At 22.8% G+C, this 19,490-nt stretch overlaps 4 protein-coding genes across 5 annotated transcripts; 2 read left to right on the top strand and 2 right to left on the bottom strand.

Moving 5' to 3' along the window:
- Positions 1-1,971: 1,971 nt before the first annotated feature.
- On the bottom strand, positions 1,972-7,570 carry LOC127283634 (signal recognition particle subunit SRP72). The gene is made up of 8 exons (XM_051308628.1): positions 7,405-7,570; positions 7,018-7,135; positions 6,643-6,898; positions 3,760-4,239; positions 3,255-3,617; positions 2,807-3,111; positions 2,496-2,711; positions 1,972-2,306 (listed from the first exon to the last, which is right to left on the bottom strand). Exons 1-8 carry the CDS (start codon positions 7,502-7,504, stop codon positions 2,174-2,176), a joined length of 1,971 nt encoding a protein of 656 aa, XP_051164585.1. The 5' UTR covers positions 7,505-7,570; the 3' UTR covers positions 1,972-2,173.
- Positions 7,571-8,158: 588 nt separating this feature from the next.
- On the top strand, positions 8,159-8,587 carry LOC127283698 (protein PET117 homolog, mitochondrial). The gene is made up of 2 exons (XM_051308719.1): positions 8,159-8,344; positions 8,437-8,587. Exons 1-2 carry the CDS (start codon positions 8,169-8,171, stop codon positions 8,573-8,575), a joined length of 315 nt encoding a protein of 104 aa, XP_051164676.1. The 5' UTR covers positions 8,159-8,168; the 3' UTR covers positions 8,576-8,587.
- A 52-nt stretch (positions 8,588-8,639) lies between these two features.
- LOC127283697 (protein lin-52 homolog) lies at positions 8,640-11,157 on the top strand. Of its 2 annotated transcripts, none has more exons than XM_051308716.1 (4): positions 8,640-8,783; positions 10,586-10,663; positions 10,757-10,849; positions 10,954-11,157. In XM_051308716.1, exons 1-4 carry the CDS (start codon positions 8,750-8,752, stop codon positions 11,085-11,087), a joined length of 339 nt encoding a protein of 112 aa, XP_051164673.1. In that variant the 5' UTR covers positions 8,640-8,749; the 3' UTR covers positions 11,088-11,157. The 2 variants fall into 2 exon arrangements, with proteins under 2 accessions (XP_051164673.1, XP_051164672.1); XM_051308715.1 differs by having other exon boundaries at positions 10,751-10,849.
- LOC127283696 (chymotrypsin-like protease CTRL-1) lies at positions 11,153-19,122 on the bottom strand. The gene is made up of 7 exons (XM_051308714.1): positions 18,711-19,122; positions 17,268-17,467; positions 16,846-16,954; positions 16,596-16,777; positions 16,061-16,159; positions 11,403-11,575; positions 11,153-11,331 (listed from the first exon to the last, which is right to left on the bottom strand). The coding sequence occupies exons 1-7, from the start codon at positions 18,923-18,925 to the stop codon at positions 11,227-11,229; spliced, it is 1,083 nt and encodes a 360-aa protein (XP_051164671.1). The 5' UTR covers positions 18,926-19,122; the 3' UTR covers positions 11,153-11,226.
- Between the last annotated feature and the right edge of the window lie 368 nt (positions 19,123-19,490).

Here is a 19,490-nt window from a genome sequence, read left to right as displayed (position 1 = left end):
TAATTAAAATTAAAAATTTTAAATCAACGATAATTTAAATGTTAAATATTTTAATTTATTAAAATCAATAATAAATTCAATTTATAGATATTTAATTAAAGAAATGTAATGATTCAACCAAGTCAGTTAGGGTTACTCGGGGTGTTTTGCAGGGGGAGGTCCTTAGTTCCTTATTGTTTATCATTTTTGTGAGCGACTTTGGTAAATTTCTGAAGGAGCAGGGTTGCAGAGGCCTCTCCATCAATCATGAGAAGGAAGTACTTTCTTTGGAATACGCGGACGATTTTGCGTTACTTGCGAGTTCCCCTTTTGAACTTAATAAGAAGCTCAATGCTCTGAAATTATATTGCGAACAGAAGGGACTAATTGTAAATGTTAAAAAAACTAAAATCGTCATTTTTAAAAGAAACAAAAAAATGAAACCTTTCTATAAATATTTTAAATTTGGAGATGAAAAGATTGAAGTAGTCGAGGAGATTATGTATCTAGGGCTCCCGTTGTCTAACACATTATCTTTTAATGAAACCTCTAAACACTTTATAAGCTCTGCGAATACGGCAGTAGGTGCAATACTTAAAATAATTCACTCCAGTAAAATGGATTCTTGGAATGCTTATACAAAATTATTCAATAGCCTTTGCCTAAGTGTACTTTTTTATCAAGTGCAACTGTGGGGCGTCGGCCACCTTGATTCGATCGAGAGGGTGCAATTGAGCTTCTTTAAGAATCTTCTTAGTTTGCCAGATAATACCCCTAATTATGCTGTTAGAAGAGAGGTTGGGAGTTCACCCCTTGCCATTCGGGTCTTTCGGTTGGTTCTATCTTGGTTGAACAAACTCTCTAATATGGATGATTCTCGTTACCCTAAGCTTTGTTTAACCAGGCTGAAAGATCTAGCCATTTCTAACCCAAACGATCGAAAGCTTAATTGGTATTTGCAAATAAAACACTTTTTTGATGACATTTCTGAAGTAGACAACTGGAGTACTCTCTCTTTCGAGCTGGGTCGCAGTCACTTTAATAAAAAATATGAAGAATTTCAATATCAACGTGATATCCATGGCTGTAAAAATTCGAATAGTTTATTAATTTATCCCGCCTTATCATCTCCGGAAGACAATAAAGCCTTTTTATATCAGCGTATTCCCCTTTACTTTAAACGTGTATTTTCACAAATCAGGCTTCTTAACAAACATGTAACATATATTTATATAAAAAAGAAAAAATTTAAACTGTCAAATGATCCAGCGACGTGTTACTCTTGCGGAATCGTCAAGGATGATTTTTATCATATACTTGCTGAATGTCCTTTATTTAATTGGTATCGTATAAAATACTTTACAATCCCAACGAACGGGGACCTTTTGACATTCTGGATTTCTGTTTTGTCTTCGAAAGACCCAATCATAGTTAAAAAAATGGTCTATATGATTGATGAAATACTAAATTTTAGGGAATACTTTTGTTACCAGCACTCGGGAATTTGATGGTGTGTGTGTGTGTGTATTTTCTTTTATACTATTGTTTTGTAAAGTTTTTTGATTTTGTTCTTTCAACGCAAATGAAACTCCCCTTGTATAGACTAAATAGTCTCCTACCAAGTGTATCCCACTCGTTTAATTTCAATAAACGACTACTACTAGAAGATTTTTTGTTTAATTAAAATTAAAAATTTTAAATCAACGATAATTTAAATGTTAAATATTTTAATTTATTAAAATCAATAATAAATTCAATTTATAGATATTTAATTAAAGAAATGTAATATTGTTGAAAAATTTGGAAAAATTTCTAAAAATTTAAAAAAAAAGTAGTTTTTAGTAGCACAAGACTGAAAAAAATATTCTAATAGTAGCAAATTATAAAAAAAATTAATTAAAATAATATAATTAATATAATACTAAATATTAAAATTAATTAAACTTGGAAAGCATATTTTGACAAGGAAATTTAATAATAATAAAATTAATATTTAGTAACATAAAATATGTTTTATATGTTTAAAAACAATAAATGTTTTGCTTTTTAAAAATTACCCAAATGTTACACAATAAATGAAGTATTAAATTTTATCCACTTTCCAGAAAATGAATACATTTTATCAATATAGTAAATGTCAATACAATTTTTGTTTTGAAATTCTAAAAATTGCGAATATTTTTCACTTAATTTTTTACCACTTTCCTCCTTTTTTCTTTTTCTTCTGTTGAACTTTACGCTGTTGCTGTCTTGGTCCAGAAGTTTCAACTGCAGGACTTTGACGGGGATTTGGAGATGGTTTTGTCGTAGCCATTTTCGTGATATCGCTGCAAAAATTAAAAAAAATTATGAAATATTTTTTTCGAAATAATTCTGAAATTTTATATTTCTATTACTTTCCATAATATAAATTGACAAATATAAACATTTTCATCAAAAATTTGTAAATTCCTTAAAAATTACATTAATTCTGAAAAAAGTCTTTTTAACCAAAATCAACAATAAATTGTACATACAATTGATCACTTGCTCCCATTGCCGCTCCCTGTGTTCCTTTCATTGCAGCATCCCTATTTCTTCTATCTCTCTTTTTCCTAAAACCACTTCTCTCATGTCTCGGTAACCATCTCTCAGGATCGGGATCAACATTTGCATCGTAATTCTTTGGCAATTTACCCTTGCGCTTACGTTTTTTGTTCTTCTTTTGAGCTGCATCGGAACTTGGAGGTTTTCTAAACAAAAAAACGAAAAAAAAAAAAAAAAATTCATGTAAAAATATTGTCATCAATATGAAATTAATTTTATGTAGATAAAAATTATTTCTCACCCTGGCGATGGTTCGACTTTTCCTTTGACAACTTTACTGCCAATCACCCAATTACTACTTTCCAATGCATCGACATCCATATTTTCCGTAAGATGATCAAGTGGCGGTAAACGTTTTGATAATTGTTGAGCTTTCACCGGATCAAATTGAGCATATGCAATAACTAATTGGGCAAGTGTTTTTGTATCCGATGGAGAGGCTGCGAGTAATTCCTCTAAACTAGCAGCTGCAACAGTGACTTCGCCACCACGTAAATGAAAATCTGCAGCTTGTCTCCAAAGTGTTCCTAAATTACCAGTATTCTCCTAAAAAATATTTTCTTTTTCATTAAAATCGTTTGATCTCAAAAAAAAATTTAACTAAATAAAAAATTAAATTATTAAAAATTATTTCAATTGAAAAAAGTTTTTTTTAAATCTAATTTCTAATAACTGAATAATTAATATACCTTATTTTTCTTATAATAATTAACGGCATCCTTGAGAATTTCAGATGCTCTTTCACGATTATTCTCAGCCATGTGAAGAGTAACGAGTGCACTAACAATTCCTGGTAATGATCTTTCTTTATCACTGAAATTCTCTAGAATTTTAATTGCTTCCTTCTTTTCATCCTGACTCAATAGTAATTGAACGCATGCTAATTTCATAGATAATTGATTTTCTCCATTCATACATTCGGCTAATAATTTTGCAGCTTCTTTTGCTTTGCCCTCTTTACTCAATTGCATTGCCTTTACCAGCGTTGCATTTGAAATTAATTCAGGATAATCTTTTATTAATTTATTGCACAATTGCTGACACTGTTCACCCTAAATAATGAAGAAAAAAAAAATTATTCATTATTTTTTCCTAAATTTTTCATATTCAATTTCTTTAATATTTATAATAAAAAATTAACATTTGTATTCTTTATTAAAAAAAATTAATATAAAATAAAACTGTTAAAATCACCTGATTTGTAAACAAGGCGAGAAGGCACTGATTATAAGCGATATTTCGTCTTTGTGCAAGAGTAAGTTTATGCTCTAAACCATCATGAGTGGCACTTTTCATTCGTTTTTTACTATCAAAAACATTTTGATCCTTATTAAGTGTCACTAAATTATTACTTGCCACTGCAAGTAATGCAATATCATTTGGTTTTGTTTTTAAAACATTTGTATATAATGTTTGGGCTTCTTTATCGCGACCCTGAAGTTGAAGACAATAACCAAGTTGAATTTTTATAATACCAAGTTCATCTTCAATTTCATCCTCTGTCATACCATCTTCTTCGAGTAATTCTCGACACATTCTTTCTGCAGTTTTCAATTTTTTCTCAGCCTCAGCTAAAATTACTTTATCACCATCTTTACCCTGAGCGACCAATTGACATGCTGCATTGTAAGTTAATTCGTAAGTATGTTCCCTCAACGAAGGTACCTCTACACTCTGAAATTTTATAATTAATAGTTAAAGCATTTTTTTTTTATTTATTTATTTAATAATAAAAGATACTCAAATTTTTCATCAATCACTGAAGAATTAATATTTTAAAATTTGGGTCCTAAAAGCATACAAGGTGATCGAAAAAAGAAAATTTTAGAAATTAAAGTCTTAAGAAAATTAAAATTTTCAAAATTGTACTTCTTTCACAATTTTTACTATTTTCTTTTGTCAATTTTTTTCCAAACTTTTTTTTTTAATGATTCTTAAGAATCTCTCGCATGGATTTTCAAAGTTTAAATTTTTTTTTTTTTTTTAAAGAAAAAGATGAGTTAAAACTTCATAGCACTCTTATTTTAAATATTTAACTTCTTTCATAATTTTAACTATTTTTCGTCGCCAAATTTTTTACATGCTTTTTTTAATGATTCTTCAAAATCTCTAGTAAAGATTTTCAAAAATTTGTATTTTTTCAAAAAATCTAAAATGGTTAAAAATTTAAATTTTCTTTGTATGATTTTAGAACCCAAATTCCTCCCCTTAATTTATTTATTTATTTACATAAAAAGGGCCTTGGCAAGAAATAAAAGTGGCCCTTTCGTAAATTAAGTACTATACTATAATAAAAAGAATAATAAAAATTACATTTGTTTAAAAATTACGCATATATAATGTTGAATAATTTGAAACTTAAGTCAAATAAAATTTAAATAAATTAAAAATTCGAATAATTTGAAACTGAAATCGATTAATTTTTAGATAGATTAAAATTTCGTTAATTTAAACTTTCCAAGGATTAAATTTGCATTTGATTAAAATTATCATTAAATAATTTGTTTTAAACAATAAAAATTAGAATTGTTTGAAAATAGAATCAATTGAAATTTGATTCTAAAAATTCTTTTCAAACTGGTTAATAAATTATTTTTCATCTTTTTTGAGTTTAAATCAATGTTTTTACAATACAAACTAAATTATTTATTATTAAATCTGCAAATTAGTCGAATCATGAGAAAGAAGAAAAAGGTAACAAATTATCAAAATAAGTGAAGTAGGTGACAAAATTTTAAATAGATAACAATTCATGATCTTTTATAGAGGCAAAAGTTTTTAAAAATTTTTAGTATTATAATTGACTATTTCTATAAGTTTGTTCAATTTTCCTGCCAATTCCATGGCAAAAAAAAAATTTCCCAAATTTTTCTCTTATCCTGAAATTGAACCAAAAATTTTTTTAAATAATTTAATTTTTGGACGTAAAGAGAAAGTAGAAAATTGAACAAAATGTAATGTTGAAGAGAAGAAAAATTGAAAGAAAAATAGAATTTTAGAAATTGAGAATCTGTAGGAAAAATTATTAATAATTTTTTCGCAGATTGTAAAAAAAAATGTAATAAATTTTAGAAATTCCAAAAGAATAAAGAATTTGAAGAAAAAATTCGTTTTAGAAAATAAAAAAAAAATATCAAAAATTTAAAGAAATAGAAAGCCTCAAGTAGAAAAGAAAAAATTTTGAAAGAAAAATCGAGAATTTTCAAAGTTTTCAATATAAAATAATAATTTAACGAAAAGCTGAAGTACGCAACGTTTATGATAAACGATTTTTAAAGAAATAATTTTTTAAAATGAAAAATTCTATAATTTTTTGCCTAAAAAAATATTTCTTGTAGTTTTTATTAATCAACAAATTATAAAAAAAAAAATATTTTTTTAGATACCTAAACAATTTTCTAATTTTCCGTGTTAAATAAAAATTTATTTCTAATCGTTGACCATAAACGTTGAGTACTTCAGCATTGTATAATTTATGGGAAAAATTGACATTTTTATCATTGTTTGTAATTGCAATAATAAAATTTAGAATGAGCCAAAAGTTTTGAACGTTCAAATAAACAAAAAATTTTTTTTTTTGTAACTTCTTTAAGTATGAATTTTATTATACAAAATATTGTTTGAAATATCTAAAAAGAAGTTATTAATTTAATATTTGTTTAATTTACTGTTTTATTTTACATTAACATCATAATGTTTAATAATTTATAGATTGAAAAAAATATTTTGTTCATTTGAACGTTGAATATTCCGAGAGATAAAATCGATTACAAAAAATGAAAATTTTAGAAAATGAAAAGAAAATCAAAATCTTATGGAAATAGAATATCTTAGAAAAAAAAAAGAAATTGAAAAAAAATCGAATAATTAAGAATAATTTACAAAATATAAATTGAGAATTTGCAGGACACTACTTTTTTTTTGTAAAAGTAAATAAATTTTAGAAATTTTGATTGACTAGAAATTCCAGAAAATTATGTAAATTCATTGACTGTTGGACACTGAAATGTTAAATACACAAATATATGTAATTAATTAAAATACTATTAAATTTTTTTCAAAAAAGAAAATACTTACGGAATCGTTGTTAACTAAATTGACAATAACGGCTGATAAATTAGTTTCCCTTTCGTCCTCATAATCATCTGTTGTGTTCTTAATAATATCTCGATACACAGCGAAACAATCTTCATATTTTTCAAGACGATAAAGAATTTGAGCTTTTAACTCTTTAATTTTCAATGAAGGATTTTGAATACTTTCAACAATTTTCAAAGCTTCCGGTACTTGATTCATTCGATATAAACAATATGCTCTCTCAAACTCCAATTTCCTATAACAAAAAAAATGAAATAAATATTTTCAGAAATTACAAAAATTTTCAACAAAATAAAAATTATGTAAACATATTATTTTAGATACATAATAATTTAATGAAACATTTTAACTTACGTTGTAATTTTTGGATTTTTGACAATGAGCTGAAGAGCATCGTTAAATTTTGATAATTGCATGTAGCATATAACTTTACAATGTATCGCAGCTTCTTCATCTTGAGATATTCCCAAAACTGAAAAAAAAAATAAAATTCAAAAGAATTTAATAAAAAAAATTTTTTAATTTAAAATTAACATGATTAACAAAATGTTATTTAAAAATCTTTTTTTTTGTTAACAATTGAAATAAATGAAAGTAAACAAATAAAATGGATTTTTTATGTGAAACATACGGAAAGTAAAATTTTTTTGAGGTTAGTCTAACATTTTTTTTTAAAAGAAAGCAAAAATTGAGACTTGATTGAAATAAAATTAATTTATTCTTATAAAATGTAATAATTACTTCTATTAGCTGTTTTCAATGCTCTATCATATTCTCCATTTTGTCCTTGTTTATTTAATTCTGCATACAATGATGACAGGTTAGTATCTTTAGAAGCCATGTTTTTAGGTAAACTGTGTGGCTCCAACACAGCAACAATGACATTGCCTCTCACATAACTGACTACGATCAGTATATAAATTCTTTAATATAATCAGGATTATAAATATTATTACATACACTCTTTGATTAAAATAAATAGAATAATAATCTAATATTTTGTTAAAAATTTTATAAATACAATTCTTTTTTATATATCATTTTGTATTAAAGAAAAAATAACAGATATATTTCATGAAATTACTTCATTTAAAAATATATTTATATTTAGACACTTATGTAAATATTACAATAATTATAGTTAATATTAAAGTAAATTTTTTTTAAATATTATTTTATTCGAAATACTAAAAAGAAAAAACTAAAAAGGTTTCAAAAAGTTGGTGGGAAACATTCACCAATCAGATTAGCCCTGTTAAAAACGTAAAAGTGCGTAAATACGTTTTGTGAAAAAGTTCTTTTATTCTCATGTATAAAAACACAAATTAATATATTTACAACCTCTCAATGTGTAATCTTTGTAATTTTAAGTATAATTTTACATAGTTATATATTTTAATAGTATTTTGTAATTTTTGAGGTATTTAATTACATATACCGATTCTTACGCAACTTTCGTAACAAAGCTTCTTGAAAATGCTTACAGTGAAGTTAGCCACAAACATATGCATTTCCATTGCATATCGTATAAATACAGCGTTCTGCAGTCATTTAACAATTATCATATTGTGATTTTAAATAAAGTGTCAATGTCTTTGGCGTCAAAAGTAGTTCTTACTTTAAGTTGTACTGGAACAATTGGAATTATTGCTTACGTACATTATAAACAACAATACGAGCAGTATGAAAATATTCTTTATATATTTTACTATGAGGTTATGTTTGTAGGAAATCGATAACAAATTTTTTTTTTTCATTTTTATGTATATATAGAGAACAACTTCACGTGGGTGTTATTCGAGATCAGGAAAATCAAGAGCGTAGAAAAAGAGAAAATATTTATTTATTAGAAAAACAAGCTAGTCTCACTGAAGAATTACGAAGAGCCGAAGGAGAAAAAATAAGTAGTTAACTGATTTGAAATATCTTAAAAGTTTATGTGTATAATACAGTTTTTTTTGAAAACTAGTTTAAAAGTGTACTCAGAGGACGCTTTCCCGCTCATGTAATTAGCTTGTCAACTTGGGTAGTTTTATTTAGTTTTTTTTTTCTTAATTATATTTGTTTAACTACCTGCATAACAACAATGGCGAGCGACGAATCAGATCAAGGCGATACAGGTGAGTTTTAAAAAATTTTTAATTATATAAAATTTGTCAAAAATTTGATTTTTCTTTTTTTTAATAAAGCTTCACTTTTAAATTTTAACAGTTTTATTGTTTCAAACTCGAAATATCAAATTTTTTTATGGATTAAAAATCTAAGAAAAATATATGAAAATTTTAAATAATTTAACATAACCTACAAAATTTAACGTTTTTCTCTATTAATATGATAAATTTTCTAGAAATAGGAATTTTCTGCTAAAGCATAATTTTATTTGAAATATTTTTAGTATTATAAAACATCTAAAAACTATTCAAATTACAGGCCTCGGATTATGCAACTTTTTCGACTTTTTCCGACTTTTTTTTTTCAAAAATACGACTTTTTTCGACTTATTTTAATAAAATGTGACTTTTTCGAGTTATTTTTACAAATTTACATTTACATTTTCACAAATTCAATTGTCCTAAACTATTTTTAAATTAAACTTTTTATAAAATTTAATAATTATAATTATAATTTTAAAACAATTAGCAAATAAAATTACCAAAAATTTTTAATTTAAGTTCACTTGAAATTTTATTATTTGCAAAAAATTTTAATTATTTTTAATGACTTTTATAATATTCTTCGAAAATTCAATTATCTGAAATCATTTTTCAATTAAAAATAATTGGAATTCAATTTTTGTAATGTGATTTCTAATAAATTCTTTATCAATAGAAATCACTAAAAATTTCTCTTATTATAATTATTGTCTGAAATTTAAAAAAATCTTTTGAAATTCAATTACATATTTTAAAAAATTTAAATTTAAAAGCTTCTAAAATTTAATTATTACAAAAATTTTTCATCTAAAATTTTTTGAAATTTAATTAATTTCAATTATAACTCTCTTGAAATTCAATTATTTTAAATGATTTTTATAATATTCTTCAAAAATCCAACTAACTGAAACCGTATTTTTCACTTAAAAAGTTTTCAAATTATTGTATTTTTATCTGCAATTTCTAATCAATTTTTTGAGTGAAATCATCAAAAATTTTAATTAAAAATCACTTGAAGTTCAATTAATTTCAAAAATCTAAAATGGTAAATCTTTGAAAATTCAATTACTTTTAAAAAATGTTATCTAAAATTATTTGATAAATTATTTTTAGTTCTTTAAAATTTAATTATTTTCTGAAAATTAACAAAATCTTTTGAAATTCAATTATTTCTAAAAATTTCAAATTTAACTCTTCCAAAATTATTATTTAAAAATCAGTAAAATTTGATTCAGACTTTCTGAAAAACCTGGAAAAATAAGGGAATTTTTTTTTAGTATGAAAAAGGCAGGAAAAAAGTATAAAATATCAGGGAAAAAAATTAAAATTATGAAATTCATCAAAACTTATTAAAAACTTTGACAAAATGGTGTAAAATTTAGTTTTTTAAATATTATATCTCAACTCTTAAGTATTTTTAGAAAAACTAAAACAAATAATTAACACAAACTTCTCTATTCTATTACCGTTCGCTTTAAGTAAAAATATTTCCATAAGTATATTAGTGCTTTATGGTATAATTCCTTTTTGCCGAAAAAAGAAATTTTTTTTAAAAATTTAGTAGCATTTTAGTACAAATAAAAATTTTTTTTAGCATAATTCAACCTGTTAAAAAATCAGAAAATTCCTATTTCTACTTAATATAAATAAATGTTTTGGGGTTCAAACAATTTATTTATTTTTGTTTCAACTCACAAAAAGAAATATTTCGGAAAAATCACCCCTACGAAATATTTAAAATATTTACATTAAAAATAATTAAATTTTAGAATTGACCATTGTCGAAGAAAGTTTAATGAGCTTGGAAAAACTTGATCGTGCATCACCAGATCTTTGGCCAGAACAAAGTGAGTTTAATTTAGCATATTTTAGTTGAGTAAATTTAGAAATAACTATTTATTTTTCGATGAAATGAAAAAATGAAAATGATGAAGTTCCAGGTGTAAATGAGTATGTTGCTCAAAACTCGCCTCATACTGAACAGCCCTATTGGACATCATCTCTAACAGCCGGTGAAATTAATCAATTGCATCGTAAGTTTTTAATTATTCTTTTCATTTAAAAAAAAAAATTTTTTTTTTAAATAACAGTTTATTCTATTTTTTGAAATTTTTTAATTATTATTTAAATTTTTTAGAATTGGGCAATTTAACAATGGATCTACTTATAAAAGAAGTTAAAAAACTTCACGATTTAGCTTATGAACTTGGAGTTGAAGAAGCTAGAGAAATGACGCGTGGTAAATATTTAAATATTTTTAAACACAAATAAATGTTTAGAAAACTGTAGGGATTTGTAAAAAGAAAATCATATTTTTATTAAATATATCTGTTAAATATAATCTAAATTGTTGTTATTTATTATCCTCTATAATTAATTTAAAAAATAGTAAATTTTTTCTTTATATTATTTAAAAATTGCTTCTAATCCAATCAATATATTTTTGAATATTGATAAAAACTGTCGGTGCACTTGTCTGTGCATCACAATCTGATCCATGGGACACTATTCCAATCTGCATTAAAATATTATCATCAATATAAGATTAAAGTTTCATTTGTTTTTTCTTTTTTAAAATAAAATTACCAGAAAATAATTATCGCCTTCTCTAGTAATAAATGGAGCACCACTATAACCAGAACATGGCTCTTGTTCTCCTTTTGCACAAAATTCAACTGACAATCCTCGATTTAGATATTGTGAACATTCTTGAATAGGTATTAATTTCATTCTCAATAATTGCTGAATTGAAGGCTTATCTGCAATATGGAAATAAAAAAAAAAAAATTTCAAAAATTACTAATATTACAAAAATTAGTTCAAGTCCATATTTTTGAATCTAAAACATAAAAGTCAATTTAAATTTTAAAATTGATTTCATTGTTTCTATTGTATAAACTCAATTTAAGACTTATTAAACTAAAAGCTTATGTTATTTAAATATTAAAAAAAAATTTAACTTTATAAAAATCGATTATTTAAATAAATATGAGAAATTAAAACTGATACCGTAATTTTCTATTGCGGCGCGTTTGTATCAATTGCGGTGACCAAAATTACGTGTATTTTGAAGATACTTTGCCCGCCGAAATTGGAACCAATGAAAATCTTAAAAATGTTTCAATTGCGGCGCGGAAAAAAATTTGATCTCAAATAAATTAAATTAATAATTGTTTAAATGTGCATCTTTATAAGAAATTGTATCAAAAAAAGATTAAAATAAATTTTTTTATCATTTTGCAACAGTTATATTAAATATAATAATAATAATAGTTATTTTTTTATGAACACGCCGTAATTGGTACACTTACCCTATGTAAGTGTAAATAATTTAATATTTTGAATTATTTACAGGCCTCGGATTGTATGACTTTTTCGACCTTTTTTTTTTTTAAATGCCATGTTACAAAATAACATTAAAAAATAATTAATTAATTTATTAAATTACAAACAAAATACCAAAAAAAATTTTTAATTCAAACTGTAGCTCTTCTTAAATTTAATTATTTTGAAATTTTGAATCTAAAAAGTCTTCACTAAATTAATTATTTTCAATAATTTTAATGACTCTTCAAAAATTCAATTATTTAAAACATTTTTCAATTAAAAATTCTCTAAATTTCAATTATTGCCTAAAATTCTTTTAAAAAAAGTCTTCAATTCAAATTTACAAAAATTTCAATTTAAAATTTGATGAAATTGGGATAATTTTAAAAATCTGGACTGTAGCTCTTTTGAAATTCAATTATTTGAAATATATTTTTTAATTATCTGATTAAACATTTTTTAATATTTAATTATTGTCTGTAATTTGTAACAGAAAAAAATCTTCCGCATTTAAATTTTACAAAAATTTCAATTTAAATTCCCTTGAAATTCAATTATTTACAAAAATTTTAAATATTTAATTTTTCAAAAAATCAATTATTTTAAAAATTATCTACACATTTACTAAACAAAAAAACTTTAATTACAATTTTTTTTTAAATTTAAAAATACGTAAATATGAACTTGAACTAACTTTTACTTTGACTTTTCGTTTGATTTTTATTTTAATACTAGCAAAATTAAACGCGCGCAAGCGCACCAAATTGAGTATTTAATTGTTTGTTATAAAGAAATTAAAGATTAATATTATCAATAATAATTAAATTTATTAGAATACTATTACATATTAAATGATAATAATTAAAATTATATGTTTACAGGCCTTGGATTATACGACTTTTTCCGACTTTTTTCAAAAATACGACTTTTATCGACTTATTTTAATAAAATGCGACATTTTTTTTTACATTTGAAAAAAAATTTAAATAAAATACATTTTTTTTAGTATAAAATGTAGATCTTCTTCAGATCTTCTTCAATTCAATTATTTAACAAATTTTGAACTAAAATTAAATAAATTAAAATTAAAATTAACTAAATTAATTATTTTTAATAATTTTAATGAAATACATCACAAATTCAATTATATAAAAATTATTTTTCAATTAAAATTTTTATGAAATTTAACAATTGTTTATAATTTAAAAAAAAAATCACAATAAAATTGAATTATTTTTTAAAAATTTCCATTCAAAATAAATTAAAATTCAATTATTACCCGAAATTTTAATTCAAAATCAATTAAAAATCCAATAATTATCCAAAATTTTCAATTTAAAATTTAATTATTTACCAAGTTTTCAATTTAAAATGAAATAAAATTCAATTATTTTCTAAAATTTCTATTCAAAATTAATTATCCAAATTTTCAATCAAAAATGAACTTAAATTAAATTATTATCCAAAATTTCAATTAAAATTCAATTATTTCCCATAATTTTCAATTCAAAATGAACTGAAATTCAATTATTTTCCAAATTTAAAATCAAATAAAATTTCATTATTCTCAAAAATTTGAATTCAAAATTAATTGAATTTTCAATAATTTGAATTTAAAAGCATCTAAAAATTTAATTATTTCTAAAATTTTCTATCGAAAATTTTTTTTTTTATGAAATTTAATAATTTCAACTATAACTCTAAGGCAAGAAGACTAGAACCAGGAGGGGAAACTCCGTTGTAAAGATGCGGCGTGAAAAACAAGCCACTAGAAGGCGTGGCTTATCGTTCGTGCTTTGCTATTCAGACGAATTTAAGTGTTCTGCGCATACTTTCTTGACACTGATATTTGAAATGTAGCAGACGCTGTTTTTAAGTTTCTGTTTATGCGGTTATGGCAAATGGTTTACCCATAAATTTTTTGATGCGATTATATTTAATTAATTATATTTAACTAGCAAAAATAAACGCGCGCAAGCGCGCCAAATTGAGTGTTTAATTGTTTGTTATAAAGAAATTAAAGATTAATATTATCAATAATAATTTAATTTATTAGAATATTATTACATATTAAATGATAATAATGAAAATTATATGTTTACAAGCCTCGGATTATACGACTTTTTCTGACTTTTTTCAAAAATAAGACTTTTATCGACTTCTTTTAATAAAATGTGACATTTTTTTTACATTTGAAAAAAAATGTAAATAAAATACATTTTTCTAGTATAAAATGTAGATCTTCATCATATATTCTTCAATTAAATTATTTAACAAATTTTAAACTAAAATGATTCTTCACTACATTAATTATTTTTAATAATTTTAATGAAATACATCACAAATTCAATTATATCAAAATTATTTTTCAATTAAAATTTTTATGAAATTTAACAATTGTTTATAATTTTTTAAAAAAAATATCACAATAAAATTTAATTATTTTTTAAAAATTTCAATTCAAAATAAACTAAAATTCAATTATTACCCAAAATTTTAATTCAAAATCAATTAAAAATCCAATAATTATCCAAAATTTTCAATTTAAAATGAAATAAAATTCAATTATTTTCTAAAATTTCTATTCAAAATTAATTAACCAAATTTTCAATCAAAAATGAACTTAAATTAAATTATTATCCAAAATTTCAATTAAAATTTAATTATTTACCAAGTTTTCAATTTAAAATGAAATAAAGTTCAATTATTTTCTAAAATTTCTATTCAAAATTAATTATCCAAATTTTCAATCAAAAATGAACTTCAATTAAATTATTATCCAAAATTTCAATTAAAATTCAATTATTTCCCAAAAATTTTCAATTTAAAATCAAATATAATTTCATTATACTCAAAAATTGGAATTCAAAATTAATTGAATTTTCAATAATTTGAATTTAAAAGCATCTAAAATTTAATTATTTCTAAAATTTTCCATCGAAATTTTTTTTTTTTTGAAATTTAATAATTTCAATTATAACTCTAAGGAAATTCAATTATTTTTAACTATTTTAATAATATTCTTTGAAAATTCAACTATCTGAAACCATTTTTCAAATTATTGTATTTTGTCCGCATTTTCTAATAAATTTTTAGTGAAATCATCTAAAATTTTAATTACAAAACACTTAAAGTTTCAATTAATTTCAAAAATCTCAATTTTAAATCTTTGAAAATTCAATTAAATTTAAAAAATGTTTTCCAAAAATTGTTTGATAAATTATTTTTAGTTTTGTAAAATGTAATAATTGTTTGAAAATTAACAATATCTTTTGAAATTTAATTATTTCTAAAAATTTCAACTTTAACCCTTTGAAAAGAATTATTATTAAAAAAAAATTTTTATTTAAAAATCTGTAAAATATTTTTGTTAAAATAAAAAACAAATCCACTTTTTTTTTGGAATATAAATCGACTGAAACGACTTTTTGTGTCTTTAAGTTGATTCGAGGCCTGTGTTTTTATAATTAATATTTAATAGGTATTCGTTGGCCCCTGGTACCTTAAAAATTAATTTTTAAAAATAAATTTTTTTCAAATTACTATCTTGTACGAAATTTCCTGGCGCATCTTTTTTCTCATCATAAATTTTTTGTATTTGTATAGAATTTTTGAATCAATATACAACTTTAAAAAAAATTTCGTTGGTAAACGTTGTGTACTTCAGCTTCGTGAATTGAATTTTCGAATTTGGAATTTTAAAGAAACTTATTCCGAAATTTGGAAACACAATTATACAACTTTGGCAAAAATGAGAAAAAGAATTATCAAAATTTGACACGTCATAAAATTACTATTAAAAAAAAAACACGTGAAATCAGAAAAGGCCAACTTCAAGTTAGGACAGAAGGACAGACCAAGCATTTTATTATTATATAATTAGCAAACATTTTGTGTAAAAAAATTTGTACTTTTACCTCTTTGCAAAGACAATTTTCCCCATCCAATAACAGTGCCTATTTTTCCATCGTTGACAATTAATTGGTCAGGAGGAAGACATATAGGCTGTGCCGTCACTAGTAGAGAAGATAAGGTAATTTTAATTCTTATTATAATTTTAAACAAATTTCCAGTTAGAAAAAAAATTGAGTATTTGTAATTATTGCTAAATTTAATTAATACAGGGCTCGTATTGTACTTTTAAATTTTTTTTTTTTTCTTTAAATTCGCCTCATTTCGACTTTTAAAGTGTCGAATGCGATTAATCGACTTTTTCTTTTTAAATTGAATTAAATAATTTTATAGGTTCTAAATAATTGATTTTTTTGCGTCTTTTCAAGTTAATCTGAAACTTGTTATAGTAAATTACATTTTTTTTTCTTCAACAAAGCTATAAAAAGAAAGGAAAAAAAAATTCCTATAGTTTTATTAATTAGAAAATTATGATATATTAAAATATAAAATTTATTAAAATAATAATAAATTAGTAAAACATTAAATATTATAAATTACCTGTAAACTCAATGGAAGTCGTTAAACGTAAAAGAGCAATATTATTTGTATAAGTATCAGATTCAAAACTGGGATATTTAATAACATACGATATTGGATAATGTCGAGCTTCGTGGCTACAAAATAATGCATTACAATCAGGATCCATTGAAATATCAAATTCACCAACTACCACCGAGTGCCTGATAAAAAAAAAATTTTTTTTTTTAAATAATGATACGTGAAATATTTTCAGTGCAAATATACATACAATTGAAAGTTTCCATAAGTGGCCAATGCACATGTAGCTGTTGTTAAAATAGTTCTTTCATTTATTATTGTACCAACGCAGGGATAAATCACTGCTCTATTAACAGTATCTAAAAATATTTTTTAGCTGAAAATTTATTATCTAATTATAAGCATTTCATTCATTTTTTTTTACAAAAATATACTTTTGTAAAAAAAAAAAAAAATAGTCAAAATGCTAAAAAACTTGTTAAATAATTATTTTTCAAAGAAATTTACAGTTAATAATTTTTCTGGTAATTTTCTTCTTTTCAGAAACTAGAAAAATTATTTTTTTATTTAAATTTAACAAATATGTGAGATTTTTTTTTATGCTTTTTAAATGTAATTTAAATATTTCAGATTTTGTGTTCTAGGGAGGAAATGAAAAATACAATGACTTACTAACGAAACTAACGAGTACAGCGAATGGATAACTTCCTAAAGTTTCTACATTGCTCCTAATTAAACTCTGCCCACATTGAAGATTCCAGACTGGATATGGAGATGATTCCAAATCAGAAATTGCATCAACTAAACCTTCAGGTCGATCACAACACACTTTGAGGCTTGATTCGGTGTATCCACAAATTAAGGATCGTAATCTTGAAGAAAAAAAAAAATTAAACGGTAACAGTATAACAATTAAATTTTTTATATGGAGACAAAAGTTCCAATTCCGATAAGGGCCTAAGTTATAATTTTTTCAAAAATATTTTTTTCAATATTCATTTTTTTTTCAAAAATTGTTTTCTTTTATTTTTCGAATTTTAAAATACAATTTCAAGTCAGAAAACATTAATTTATTGTTATTTTCTGTATTGCATTGATGAAAAGTACTGGAAAAATATCAAATTTCTAATAATGCTACTAAAATTATAATTTTTGAAATTTTCAATTACATTTTTATAATTGTAAACTTCGGATCGACTTTTGAAAGAAAAAACTCATTTTAGTCGATTTACATATTACAAGAAATGTCTAAAAAGTCCACTTTTTTATTTTCAAAAAATTTAATTAGTTGAGATAAACTTTTGTAAATTTGAATTAATGAAATTTTTTTTTTTTTTTTACAAATTTCAGACAATAATTGAATTTTAGAGAATTTTCAACAGAAATATTTTCGAAATAATTTTTTTTGAAAATTCATTATAAATTAATTAAAAACCGATTTAAATAATTGTTTGAAAAATTGAATTAAAACTGTTGAAATAATTGATTAAACAAAGAATTATATAAATAAAAATTTAGGAAAAAAAATTTTTAATTGAATGTTAATTCATTTAATTATTCAATTACTAATTGAATTTGGAAGAGTTCGAGTTATTTTTTGAAAGTAATTAAATTTCAGTTAAGATTTTAAATTAAAACTTTAATAAATTTTAATTAAGATAAAATTTGTTTTACAAACTTTAAAGAATAATAGAATTTTAGAATATTTTTAATTAAAAAAAGATTTTTTTCCCTGATTTGTTGAAAAACTGTATTAAAGTAATTGAAAAAAATTAATTTAGCGAAGAATTTTAAAGAAATTTTTTTAGAAATAATTGAATTATAGAGAATTTTAGAGAATTTTTAATTGGAAAATATTTTAAAAAATTGAATTTTCGATTTTTTATTCTTAAATCAATTAAAATTTTAAAAAAATTTAAACTATTGAAATTTATTTGCATCATTTTACTTTTGGAAATTTTGTACTTTGTAAAAATAAAATTTTGATCTTTTAAATTTGGAACTTTTTTCTTGGCACTTTCGCTTTTGGAACTTTTGCTTTTAAAATTCATGTATCCCAATCAAATTTTATTATAATTTTTTTTAATTAATTTCATCTTATAAATTTTTATTTACCTTGAAACAGGAAGTGCTTGCTGTTGCATTAAATCCAATAAATCTGGACAATTATGCAGTTTAACACATTTTTTATTCGCCGAACAAGAAAAAAAATGATCGATTCCCGTTTCGTTAAAATAATTTATTTCTGACCAAAATTGCGCATTAGAAAAATATATCAAAAGCATTAATACTTTCAATTTTAATAAATAAAAAATTAGAGAAACTTTCATTTTTTTTCAATACAAATTAGAAGAAAATAATTATTTTCTATTTTGTTTAACTTTAATTACCCCTTTTTTTTAGATTTTATCTAATTTTTCTAAAGTAAACTATTTTTTTTTTTGTAATGTGGTTTTTAAATTAATTTTGACATAATTAGAAATAATGCTTTATTTTAAATTTATTGCATATACAAGTCTCAAAAGATTATATCTTATATGAATACTGAAGGAATTTTTTTTCTCTGTTGTCTGTATATTATTGCATGCAATGCAATAAATAATTTCGTGCTTCTAAGTTACCTTGATTTTAAAGTATTATTTGCATTTCCGGCCGGAAATCTAAGAATTGCGTTTTAGACTTAAAACAGTTTAAATATTTTATCAGAGAAAATAGAATTGTAAGTTTTTATTAAGCAAACAATGATGACATAAAAAAAAACAGAAAATCATTTAAAGTGTAAAGTAATATTTAAACGAATTTTAGAAGAAAAATATAAAAGTCGAATTAGTTGAAAAATTTAATTTTTTGGTGCGCATGAATTTTTTTTTTCAAAATCATCTAATTCTTTGTAAT

Source organism: Leptopilina boulardi, unplaced genomic scaffold (assembly GCF_019393585.1).
Source record: "Leptopilina boulardi isolate dan_hultmark-lab unplaced genomic scaffold, ZJU_Lbou_2.1 LbouV2_310, whole genome shotgun sequence".
NCBI classification, from domain to species: Eukaryota; Metazoa; Arthropoda; class Insecta; order Hymenoptera; family Figitidae; genus Leptopilina; species Leptopilina boulardi.
Note: the sequence above shows the minus strand (reverse complement) of the source record. Positions and strands in the feature narration are given on the sequence as shown.